Here is a 13,213-nt window from a genome sequence, read left to right as displayed (position 1 = left end):
TACAACTGCAGTAGTGTGAGCAATACAAGGAGATCCTCAACACCACGTGAAGTGCTTGAGAGGACAGAACTGAGATCCATGCTTCTGAAAGTCTGATCAATCACTTCCATGCTGTCAGGCAGTCCAGCCAACCATTTTATCAGCAGAGTTCAACTTGCAGTGTACACTAAAAGATAACTCTTTCCATCCTATTACTTCTATAAATGATGTAAAGATGGGCAAAAAGCAATATTCAATTGCTGAACAGAACTTAATTTAATATGCTCAGGATGCTTTTTTGTCCTCTTAACTCCCCAAAATATTCACATGTGCTATGGTAGCAAGCAGCCAACATGAAGGATTTAGCATTACCAACTGGAGCACAGATCAAATATCAAGTTCCAATAAGAAAATCAAGAAGTTCTTAGCACCTGTACCTGGAGGAGACATTGATTCTGGTATCTTCTACTGTTTAGTTAAGACTGCAGAGCCTTTGGTCTTGGTGGTTGGAAATCTGGTTAGGGAAGAAAAACCGTTGTTGGAATGCTTTGCTTTTAGGTTTTGTTTATGGACTTAATGATATTGCAAAAACCTAAAATTCAAAATTCAAGTTAGAAAAATCTTAAAAGAGACACAAGGAAGCAAGGCAAGCTACAACGAGAGGCTACAGACTCCATTCAGAGCACTGAAGGGGCATGGCTCTTTAGGCATCTTGCTTCTCTCCGGGCCTCCCATCTCAGTATAAGTCACATGTCCAACAAGGAGTGAAGCACTCACATGCTTCGAAGGATCTAAACCAGTTTTCAGGGCCTACTTCACAGCATCCATATGTTCCTGCTTGATGTATTTGGCTGCCTTTAGATGAATTTTGGCTGCTCGCTTTTGTTAGGTTTTTTTTTTCCTTCCCATGTTATCCTCCCTACTGTTACCAGTAATGTTTTCTGACCTACAAAAATCCTAAGATGGATTTTTAACATTACTAGGATTCATCCTCTGCAAAACCAAAATAAACTCAGAAACCAAAAGGGGATGTGGGTCACCAATCAATGCTGTTCTCCAGGCTTATCTGAACCTCACATAGATGTGAGCTGCATAGTGATGAATCAGTTCTGCAAGTTCCAGAAAAGCATTTTTCCCCCTGCTTCAAATCCAAGGTACAAATACACCTCTTCCAGACTCCTACAAGAAGTGTTATCAATGCAAGTTTTCACTATTCACACGAAGATAAAGAGACACAGTGACACAAACATAGTGAGTGAGCTTTGAGGCCAAATACTTGCAAGCAGCATCCTACTACTGATCAGATCAGATTTGACAGGCATGGAAGTGATGGAACAATTTGGGTAGCCTTGAGAAGGTACAAGAAAAAGAACTTTCAATATTGTTGCTTACCACGTGGCTCAATGCAATCCTCCAGCTGTTTCTCATGGCAGGGCTTCAGTACAAGTGTGTTGTGTCAGTACAAATAAGATAGGAACTTCCTCAAGACAGTATAACTTCAGGTTACAGAGGAGAAAAAAAAATCATGACATAACAGCCATAGTAACTCACAGCATACTACACCAAATGATGTAAAGGAAAAATAAAGGGTTAAAGAAACACTGACTTGCTGAAGCACCCAAGTGCGTAACTGCTGGCTCACCAAGAACATACAGAGGCAATGCAAATAAGCCACAAGTTTTACAGCAAAACCAACGAGCTGAACTAAGGCTACTTGTTATTCACAGGCTTCACCTAACTGTTCATCTTTCTAGGACAGCTGCTATCTTGAGGTAGGCTGTCCCATTTACAGTCAATAGATCTGCAAACACTTTCATGCCATGCATCCCTAAATGCTCACGTGCAGATCTCAAACCATGATCCCAGCACTTCTGTGTATCCTGCAGAATTAAAAGGACCTAAAAGACTTACAAACATACGAAGTGTGCACAGACTGGTATCATCATGGCATGGGATTTCTTTTGTTTCCATGCCTGTTGTAAGAATACTTTAGTATATAAGCTTCCCCCCTTTTTATACTTGTATACTTGTATAATTAATACTGTCTTTTAGTCCTACTATTCAACACCTTCTCTTCATTCACCTTTCCTTATTCTTATTTTCTTTGGTATTTTTCTGTTCTGACACTCCAAGCCCCAAAATAAGAGAACCCGAAACAAAACAAAGAAGGGAAAGAGAGAAGGCTGAATTCATCCTCCTTGTCTGTTTAAACACACCTTTCCATTTCTCAACTGTTCATTCCCCACGTTACACGAGATTTTTAATGTGCATCCCTAAAGGAATCAAAGGACAATACTAAAACCTCTTACATCACTTGAGGTTCGCAATAAAAGGTGAAAGACAAATTCCTAAGTTCTTGAGCAATATCACAAGCCAAAGTTGGATATATGGGAATAAAAAAATCGTATGTCTTGTACAAAGGAAAAATATCCTTAAGAAAATGAGAAATTGCTATAGTGAATCAGCTCACTGGGACAATCAGCATTTTATCCTCTTCTTTCCCCCAGCAGGAATTAGGGCTGGCTGTTTTAGATGACGACAAACAAAAGTTCTTCCCATTAACAGCAATGTAACAAAACATCTGAGTGAAGCCCATTTACAGTTCAAGCTACTTAGAAGCTGAGGTTTGTCTTAAACCAGATGAATCCCCCAGCACTAATTACCATGTCTTTACACGTTATCTTTTGCTCTGTGTTACCCAAAGGAACACGTGATGCTTCTCAAGGCCTTGACATCATTTCACAGAGCCTGGATAGATCTGCCACTGTGGCTGAAGAGTTTAGCTGTGTTTTAATAGGAAGCTCAGTCATTTCTCCAGATTTCTCAACACAATGCTCTACCCCTTTTTCTTTACTAAGGGATATCACAGTTGTCTTTGGATAGACAACAACACTGAGGTTGAGTGGACTCTTCCACAGCTTCAAGCAGGATGCTGTAACACCAGTTCTCCCACAACCACCATGTAGTTCAGATGGAAACCCTTTGCCAGTATGGCTGTTGTAGGTCAAGATATACTTCTTTCTGCATTGAGAAAGAAAACCAGAACTGAGCACTGCAGCCCTACCTGACTCTGAACGGAGCCCACTTGCCAGATATTCAAGAAGTATATGCAGGCAAGATTTATATCATATCATTAGTTAAATACATTCTAAGTAATAAATACATCCTCACTATGGATGCCCCATAACACCTGTCCATGCACAGAATGTCACTGGCAGCACGAAGCCAAACCCCACACTATACTGGCTGCCATGCTCTCCCCTCTGATTATGAACCCAATCAGCCCCAACACCTACACAGCTTGCAACAACTCTCCATCACTAGCTAATGAAACTTAATACATCTCAAAAGTAAACATTCAATTTATAGATAGCAGAACAACAACAAAAACAAAACAGAATTGCCTTTAATTACACACATAGTATATCCTATGAGGCTGAAGTACCTGAACAAACACCAAGAATTATTACAATAGCCAAACTCTACATTAGAGCTGCCAGAGATTAAAGGATTTCACAATGTAATCAGAGCAATGTTTTTAAAAATACATTTTACTCTAACAAAACCAGAGCACAGTACCTCAGAAAGCCATGCATGGGTCCATGTTAGATGAGGTCCTGCCCCCAGGCAAAAGGCACTGTCCCCATGCAAGAACTCAGGGCTTCAATGTGAGGATTCTCCATTCTGGCACTTTCAAACGGAATGAAGTCTGCCCACATATTTCAGGCAGACAGCACTAACTGCTCCCCAGGCTCCTGATGATTCTCCTGCTGATGCAGAAGAAAATACCTTGGGACTCACAGTGACAGGATCACTGTCTCCAATGAATTAGGAGCAAGCCCTTAGTGCAAAGTCATCTGTTTTGCAAGATATGACATCCAAGAAGGAATGTAAAACCCCCTATGTGATGACTTCATGTGCCCATCTAGCATCAAACAGACAGAGACAGACATGAACTTGTACAGTCAGCCCTAGTCTGGTCAGTTACTGCTGTTGGTATTACAAGTCACAATTTCAACCTGAAAAGAAAAAAAACCTCCACAGAAATGAGTTTGGTAATGAATACAGCACGCTCTAATCACATTTGTGCATATTCTCTTACAGCATACAGTAACACTGATTTACAAGTCCGATGTGAAACCTACGGAATTCAACTGACAGACTCCCATTAACACAAAAGATTCAGAGCTCTACACTTAAACACCAAAAAGAAGCAGTAGATTAACTCACACTGACAAGCAAAAAAAAAATTCCACCAATCCTGAAGCCTCAGCTTACATATCAGGTTGCTCTCAAGAGCAAGCAACGCTGTATCAGGCTTCAAATGGCAGCTGTACCAGCGTGGGTGCCATTGGGAAAGCTGAAGTCCCAAGTGCCATGCTGTGCACTGCCATTCTGGATAGGAAAATCACTTCCATTCCAACTGCAAGAAGAGAACACGAGCAAAAGTGACATCATTTCACTGTTTGGCCTGCACAATGTGAGCTGTTTCCATGGAAAGGCTATCATTTGTTTCAGTAATGTTACTGCAAGGTTTCTCTCTCTGAAGAGATACTGTAATTTTCTCTTTTTACTTAGAGAAGCAAAATAAAGATATTTTCTTACTGCGTTCCCCTCCCAAGAAGCACATTTACAGCAGGAATGGCTCAAGATTGAAGCTGAGCTTAACTTACAAATAGTCTTGTTCAATTGAGGTGCTGCTGCATTTGCTCCACAAGAGCCCTCACACCTCCAGCAGCACGCAGTGTTAGTCAGCAGTTTTACTGCTCCTCTGTAATAACCTCAGCAGGAAGCAAAAAGCACACACGAAAGCCTTCTGATATTTTCTCTGCACACAGAAGTCAAAGCCTGGGGTAAAACAAAGGAATTCTTAAAACAGAGAGTTTACAATGAATTGCTACAACGCCACTTAGATTGCAAATGCTAAAGTGACATGAATTTCTATAGAGGCAGCTCCACCCCAGGTATTTGTGTCAGTTAAAGACTATTAAGGGTTATGGTACAATCTAATTTCATGTATTTAACACCACTGGCATTTTCTCTTCTAAACTCAGTGTCTGTTCCAAATATCTGTGCTCATTAACCAGAGCATCTGAGAGTCATCATAGTTTTATCATCGCATTCATTTGGTTGAAGCCTTGAAAAACAAGATATGTAAGTTTGGCTTGATGTTTGTTAATAGAAAACACAGCTTTCAGACCTCATCTTCTGTCACTCCAAGAAACGAGGATGCACTTTTCAGAAATGCATGTAGAATACTGGGTAAGTTATTATTACATACATACATACACACACACTTACAGAAAGCTTCTCAAGTGTTTTCAGGTTTTGTTGACAAGTCACACAAGAAAAAAAATGACAAGATCAAACTCCTGAGAATAGAAAGTGAGAAAAACTATGAAAGTAAACATTATCACCTCATTCTCTGCTCCTTCAGCTGTTCCTAAGGACCAAAGGTGCTCCTGACCTGCAGCAGCTTCCTGTGTGCCACACAACAGCTTAAAACATGCATGAAGCCAAAATGGTTAATGCAGTGCTGTAAAGCGCTGTGCAATAACTAAAACTGATTTATAAGTCTGATATGTATCATGTTTCTGATACCACTGGAATTGATTTAAATGTAGCTGACCAACTCCATTCCCCATGTGTTCACATGCAGGGAAAGTTCTGGTTTAAATAACTGTACCTGACTGAACACATTGCTTCCCTGTGGTCACCTAGGCACTAACAAGACCACAACTCAGGGTGAGCAGGCACTGTCAGTGATGTACAGAAGCTCCTGATCCAGCAGAAATAGTCAGGCTGTTTTTATGCATGCTTTTCAGACAGGAACAGCGATTTCAGATAGACAACACAGTACTTTGCAGAACAAGATCCAATGTGCAGAGGAATACTTTCTCCTCTCAAACATGGTTTGGAGTCAAGACCAACAGAGACAGGTCAGTCCTCTACTGAGACACCTAAATTCTGATTATTTATCATTTTATACGTTCATCAATAAGTCAGAAGATGTTAACATTCATCATTTAGGATCACAAGCACTTCATCCTCTCTTGCTGCCAGTAGGTGAGTCCCATAATAAGATCAGAAGTGACCTGCAAAATAATTGAACAGATGTGACATCACAGCCCCCACGTTTTAATGAATCAGCTCTGACATAGCATATATACTACATGATTTGGAGGTAAGAACCCAAAGCAGCATCCTTTTATACTGCTCATCAGAATGTCCAAGCCATGTTTTACACACTCTCACCAACCCTTACAGCAGATGCAAAATACAGGGATGTACACAAAGTGCGCAAATCATGATTTACTTGTGATTACTTTTGCCATGACAACAAGCAGTGCTGTAACAGTGATAACAGCCAGTGCTTTTAGCACTTCCACATTACTTGCCCTTACCCACATTAACAGCAGCTGACACAATCAAAACCCACAACTCAGCCCAGATGTGAAGACCAAGTACCTCTTTGAAGTTTAAGGCAAGTCCCTCACAGCAAAGCTGTCACACATAACCACTGACTGAAGCGAGACCAAGGCCAAACCAATGTTAGAAGAAAGCCTCCCAGCTGACATCCACTCCATGCCAGCATCAAGTTACATAAACATGAAAGAGGAGACATTTGACAACTTACTGGTGAGCCAAGTCCTCTGCAAAACTGATTATATGAAGTGCAGGACAGGCAAAACTCTGATTAAAGTCAATAAACAGACTCCTAGATGGACAGCTGCCACCTTCAGCTCCTCATGGCTTGAAGCCAAGCTATAGATGATGGCAATACACTACATAGAGGACACCAGTCATCACAGCTTTAACACAACCACCTTCCTGTTAGTAATAATGCTGAGCTCTCAGCATGACCATTTGGACAAAACAAATGCCATCGAAAAGCCCACCATGCTGAGAGCAGAAAACCATATATTTGTCTGTGAATGAGTTTCAAAAATAAACACTTAAAGCCTTACATCATTTTTCTGCTTTACCATCTGATGAACACCAGTAAGAAAAGGGCAGCTTTGGGGTTCCATAGTTCGCTCTACTCACAGCTGAGTCAATGCACTCATTTTGAACAGGAAGAAGTGAATGATGAAAGAAACACTGTATTTAAAAGGACGTTTTATAAAATCAACTTTCTTAGTGTATGCATTGCACATCTTCACAAGATTGTCAAGCATTCTTCTTGCTAATCACTTTAAAATGCTTCAAAAATTAATGAGAAGTCTCTCACACTTCCCACTCTGGGGTTTGTCAGCCCTGTCAAGTATATCCATCTCACCATAAGTAATCTGGATTTGTCCCTGCAGAGCAGGTTAACTTACAGAATGCCTTCAGCAGAGATAACCATCACAGATAAATGGACAGGTGTGAGAGAGAAGCATGGTAAGTGATGAGGACAGCACCCAGCACAGAGCTCACTCCATCTCAAGCAGATCCAACAAGCATTCACTTCCACCAGTGCCAAGACAACTCCTCCCAGCTGCTTATAAGACAGAAATATGTGAACTCCACCCAAGACAATTTATTAAGGCAAAATCCTCACTTCAGAACTTGACTTCAGATGCGTAGAGGTCCAAGAAATGGGCTTTCAAGTATACAAGATGCTGATTTCCTTTATGAAAACATCTTTAAGCACAAAGAAAATAAAGCAGGCTACAGAAATTGCACCACGTCTACAGAAAGTTACTCCAGCAGCACCAGCAGGATGTTTCAATTTTGTTGTAATCATTTGCTCTATTTCATTCATTTTAATACTGTCACAACTGCTTGTCTTTCCAAATATTGACATTGTGCCTATCTTTAGGCAATTGCAATCAGGGAGAACACACAGCTCTTAGAAGCTGTCCTGCTTGTTGGCCATCTTCATCAAGCACAGCAATAACAACACCCACAAAAAAACCCTGAGATCATCCCTGATTTTTTTTAACTTATTATAATTAAACACGTGCAAAGTCAAAGCTTTGAAAAGTTTTAGAAGGCACTGCACGTTCAAGTATATTGAGCCTCACCCTATCATTTGTGTACTTTTCTAAATCCATAAAGACAGATATAAGAAGCCAATAAACCAATAAACATTAGATTTTATAATCCTTAAGGCTCCACACAGGCTAAGTTAGGAAAGTGGAAGAAAAACTGGAGACCTTCACCTCCACTGCAACGACTCACAAAATAGGCAGGACAAGAAACACAGACAACTGGTCCCTAAGGATGTAAATAAGCCTATTTAGGACAGTCTCTCCTTCCACAGAGCTGGATTAAGAGCAAGAACTATTGCTTTATACCCTACAAGCAAGCACTCAAGATTCACATCCCTGCTTTTTCAAACCACCCAACACCTACTGGACAGACAAAGAGTTATAATCTAATGAATCTGCTTGCTACCAGAATAATGTTGACACCAGACCTCTTGCCTTCCATTTCACATAAGAAAAATACTCCTTTTCCATAACCAGCCAAAACAGAACTGAAACCACCTTGCTAATTTTCACAGTGACTTTTCACTAAGTTTATTGACCCACCATTCATTCCATTGTATATACTTCTGTGGTGAGGGGACAGGTCATCTGTTACTTGTCTCCTGAGGGTACCTTCTCTGCTGCCTGCACTGAGATGCTTGAGATGCTCTGGGCTCCCTCCATAGTGTTTTTTGAGGTGCTCAGGGCTCGTGCCCCTCACTTTGTGGAGATGTTCTGTACTTCCACTGGGCGTGTGCTTTTGAAGATGATCTGGACTGCCACCGCTGTGCTTTTGATGCTCAGGGCTACTGCCAGGCCTCTGCTTTTGAAAGTGTTCAGGGCTACCACTCAAAACATGCTTTGGGAGAGTTTCTGGACTGCTACTGCTGTGCTTTTGTTGTTCAGGTGCTTTGACAATGGTTTTCTGATGTTCTGGACTCGGTCCTTTCAGGTGATGATCAGGACTGCCCGAACTCCTGGGCTTCTGGAGATGCTCAGGGCTGATACTCCTGTGCTTCTGATGCTCGGGGCTTCCTTCACCCCGAGCTTTTTGAAGATGTTCTGGGCTCGTACTCGGATGATGTTTATGATGATCTGGACTGTCTGTGCTTCCCGTGCTAGAAGTACTGCTCCCATCACCGACATCTCTTATGTACGTGCTGGTGGCAGTTAATTGGCACAGGCTGATTTGGCTGTCAATGGAGCTCCGGCTGCCCGCTCCACCGCCCTTCTCCTCATCCAACAACACACACAGTTCCTTCAGCTCCAGGTTTTCCTTAACCACTTCTTCTTGTCTCACTTCCAATTCTTTCAGCTTCTGCAGGTACAAGGCAACCTCTTTGTGCATAATACTGGCACTGTATCTGCCCAGTCTCTGCCACTCACGGGACACCCTCTTGCCTTTCTGCCTGTCGTCATCCAGAAAGCAGCAGAGGTCTCTCAGCTCCTGGTTATCTTCTTGCAGCTTCTGATTGATATCCTTTAAAAGAAAGATAATCATGACTGAGAGGTGTCTAAAAGAACCAGCGTCACATCACCACCATGATACGAGCCAGCAAACAGCACTGCCATAAACCCATCATTTAAGCACTCGAGCAAGGCAGAAATAATTGCATGTGTGGATCTGCCATACAACAACGTGCTCCAAACAAACAGAGCTGCTGCCCAACAAGTGACTATAACCTTTCAAAGGTTCAAAAGCTCAATTCTGATCAGGCAAAGAAAGCTTCGGGTGTTTAATTTATGCTCATCCTAAATATCAGGATAGCTCTGTTCCCCAACAAAGCAAAGATCATACGCTTTCTCATCAGGATCTCACTCCCTTGACAAATATTCACGTGCATGGCACTGCTAAATATAACTGAAGTATATCAGAAATTGTCATTCCACTTAATTATTAACGCTTATGCTCTCTACTCTTGAGAACATAATCACATATGAAAGTGAGCACATGTTAGAGATTTAAGATATTTAAGTTTTGATTTCATTCCAGATTTGCATAAGGGAACCTTATTAATCACCAGCTTAACAGCACAACCTCAACCACTCTGAAATGAACCCACAGTGTTGGGTGTTTTAACAGATTCTGCATTCCAATCCAAGTACGTGACTCCACATCCTTCCTTAGGTGAGGAAGCACCCGAAGCAAATGCACCGAAGCAGAAGTGTTCAAGCTACTACTAAAGCAGAACAACATGCCAAAGAAAATACTGTCATTATCTCGTGTTTCTAGTGGCCATATCTTACTTTCCTGTGGCCATATCTTACTTTCTCTCTACTCAATATTCATTCCTTCTTCTGTGGGATATTAGAAGCGGAGATGAGTCACAACCATTAGAAGACAAGCCTTACAGAAAGGCCATTTTAGCACAGTTTCTGAAGAGCGTGAAGCTTTTGCAGCTCCACTAGACATGTGCATTTGTCTGATATTCCTCTCAAAGCAAACTCAAGGCAGCCTCAAGAAACCTGTGCTGGAGAGAAATACTTCAAGTGATCCCACGGCTCAGGCAGAAGCAGGAGGACCCACATACCAAGTGCAGGCATCGCTGCTGCTCAGGGCCCTACTTTTTCTCATGGACAGAGAGGCTCAGGCACCACAGCAGGGTGTCAGACCTCGTTCTCCCAAATTCCCTGTGGAAATTCCAGCTAAGACATCTGAACAAATGGTGGAAGTCACACGTCACTTAGGGAGTTAAGCACTGCAAGGGGAACTTGTCACTCCTTCCTGCACATCTTGGCCTGGCTTGTTCCTCATCTGGCAGATAATCCCACGTGATGGCACAACACGTAGCTGCATCACAAAGGTCACATCTGCTTGCACTGATGCACTGCCATTGAGAGGTCTCCCACCCAGGACATCACATATCCTCAGAAGGGACAAACTCACACTCTGCAGAACGGGAAGGCAGAGGAGCAGCCTCCCCCTGCACACTACTTAGTTGTGTCACACAGCTACCAAAGATGCTTTTTCAACAATTCACTCGCCTGGAGCTATTCTGCAAATCGGGATCCCTCTTCCCGTATTCCCTCGTGTCATAACGCAAAGCCCACGCTGCGTTTGAGTGCCTCCTTCCCTTTAACTTCGAAAGGAATTTCTTAAGACAGTTTCATTTCTCGAAGCAATAAGACAGAAGCTGCCTTTTAGCCATCTCTAAGCTAACAACCCCGCTCTATAACAGACCGCCGCACGCTGCACCGGGGCAATCACCTGTAAGCAACCGCACCGCCTCCCCAGCCTTCAGAAGCTGAGAAGGAAGCGCCGGGATCCTACGGCTCTCACCGGCCGAGAGTTCAACGAAGGAGGGACGCAGCGTCGCAGCCGGCAGCGGCACAGCGCTGGGAGCGGAACGGAACCGCGATACGGCTGCGGGATGCTGCCCAGCAGCTCGTATTAAGTCACCTTACACGGCGGCAGCGTAAAGCGGGCACGGCCTCCTGCATGCCTATCGCCGCGCTTTCCCGATGGGGACGCGTCGCTTCGCCCGGCGCAGCGCATCCCGGCTCGCAGGTGACGAAGCGGCGCCCCCCGGCCCGCCCCGAGCGCTACCTTCAGGCCGCGGATCTCGCCGAGGTGCAGCTGGAGGCGGCGGTTCACCTCGCGGATCAGGTTGCTGTGGTCCAGCATCGCGCTCATCTTTTCGGCCTCGGCGCGGCGGAGGCTGCGGATCAGCTCCTCCTTGCTCCACTGGAGCAGCTCTTCGTCCGACACCTTGGACAAGTCCTCGGCCGGCGCCGTCCCGCAACTTTCCGCCGCCACTTTGGCCATGCTGCGGACCGGGGGAAACCGCGATGGATCCAGGCAGCGAGGAGGAGGAGGGAAGGGCGTGGAGGAAAACCGGCCGCGGTCCGAGGAGCAAATTTCGCCGGGGGAGGAGAGGAAGAAATGAGAAGAAAAAAAAAAGAAGAAGAAGAAAAAAAAAAAAATAGCCAGGAAAAAAAAAAAAAAAAGAAAAAAAACCAGCTCAGCTCCCGCAACAAGTCGGCGCGCACCCCATGCCCCCGGCCCGCCGCCTCTCCGCCGCGGGACGCCGGGCGCAGGGCCGCGCGGGCGCTGCCGGCGCCAGTGGCGGGCGCGGGGCCGCCGGCGGCTTTTAGCGGGCGCGCCACGTGCGGGGCGGGCGGGGAGGGGCGCGCCGGTGCGGGCCGCGCGGCTCGAGAGCGCCACCTGCTGAGCGCCGCCCGCATCGGCTGGAGCCGTCCTGCGGCCGAGCGGCTCCGGGATCAAAGCTCGGGCTGAGCCCGTCTGCTTAGAGATGCTGCGCGTAAAGCCGTCTCGCGGGTGCTTTGGGAACAACGCTCGACAACCCGTCTGTGCCGCTTAGAAGGGTGACGTGATGCAGCTCGGAGCTGGGTGAAACGCCACTACGCGGTGAGCTATTGGCTGACAGCCGCCTCCCATCTTGCCACACCTGCGCATGAAACAGCTTCTTCCCGAGGGGAGACCCCGAGTCTGTCACTCAACGGAGCTTCGCCATCACCGTATCCCACAGTGCTAAGCACGAACCTTGTGTTTTCACCCTCCCACCACTCCCTGAAATCTTCAGGAAGCAAAGCTTTAGATAAAAGCATTGACCAGCCACAGCGAAAGTACACCAACAGGCCAAGAAGATGAGCTGTCGTATTTTATGCCAAATACATTCCATTTTAGTGCGACTAAATAAGAACAGCTTGGGGGGAAAGGCAGTGATAAATAAAGGCGTTTCTTACTCTTGTAATTCAGCAGGGTATTAGCTGAAAGGCCTCGTGATGGTAGATTTCTTATTCACAGGAATGGAGACTTTTAATCCAAAAACTCCAACAGAGACTCAGCTCCATGTTAACATGAGGTGTGGCCACGGGAAATACTTCAGTAGTTCTGAACACAGACCTGAAGCATATGAAGTGAAACTCATCCAGAGTGCTTCAGTGTGTGAAGGGTCTCATTTCACACTCATGTTGCAGGATCAAGATGAGAGTGAGAAATGCCAGGCAATTATTTCCAGCTCCTGGCAGGTTCCAAACTGTCTGTACAACAGCCCACTCGGGCTGGCATTGATCAGCAGCAGCAGTGATGACCACAGGTGCCCCAAAACACACTTATATTTCAACTTGAAGCTGCTTTTTTGCAAGGTTGTCTTGTCCCCTGAATCATTTTCACCCTCAGGCTGAAACAATTGGGCACAGGGGCTGCAGTGCTGGGAGGTCCCTGAGGGTCAGCACAGTCCTTTCACCACTGCCTGCAGGTTATCCAGCACTTCAGGGCTCTGATTTCTCCAAAACATTATTCTAACCTCTGATAA

At 44.7% G+C, this 13,213-nt stretch overlaps 1 protein-coding gene across 10 annotated transcripts in view; it reads right to left on the bottom strand.

Annotated features, from left to right (window-relative positions):
* The window catches only part of CCDC85A (coiled-coil domain containing 85A), a 60,209-nt gene extending 48,227 nt beyond the window's left edge, over positions 1 to 11,982 (bottom strand). For 6 of the 10 annotated variants that reach the window (XM_048938181.1, XM_048938182.1, XM_048938184.1 and 3 more), the window contains exons 1-2: positions 11,482 to 11,982; positions 8,499 to 9,414 (exon numbers count right to left, since the gene is read on the bottom strand). In XM_048938181.1, the coding sequence (XP_048794138.1) occupies positions 8,499 to 9,414; positions 11,482 to 11,700 (1,135 nt within the window). In that variant the 5' untranslated portion in view covers positions 11,701 to 11,982. Of the gene's footprint in view, positions 1 to 416; positions 494 to 3,887; positions 6,075 to 6,292; positions 7,606 to 8,498; positions 9,415 to 11,481 lie in introns of those variants that run through there. The other 4 variants (XM_048938188.1, XM_048938189.1, XM_048938191.1 and 1 more) reach the window with 3 other exon arrangements.
* Positions 11,983 to 13,213: the final 1,231 nt, after the last annotated feature.

This window comes from Lagopus muta, chromosome 2 (genome assembly GCF_023343835.1).
Source record: "Lagopus muta isolate bLagMut1 chromosome 2, bLagMut1 primary, whole genome shotgun sequence".
NCBI lineage: Eukaryota > Metazoa > Chordata > Aves > Galliformes > Phasianidae > Lagopus > Lagopus muta.
This window is presented reverse-complemented; position numbering and strand designations above follow the sequence as displayed.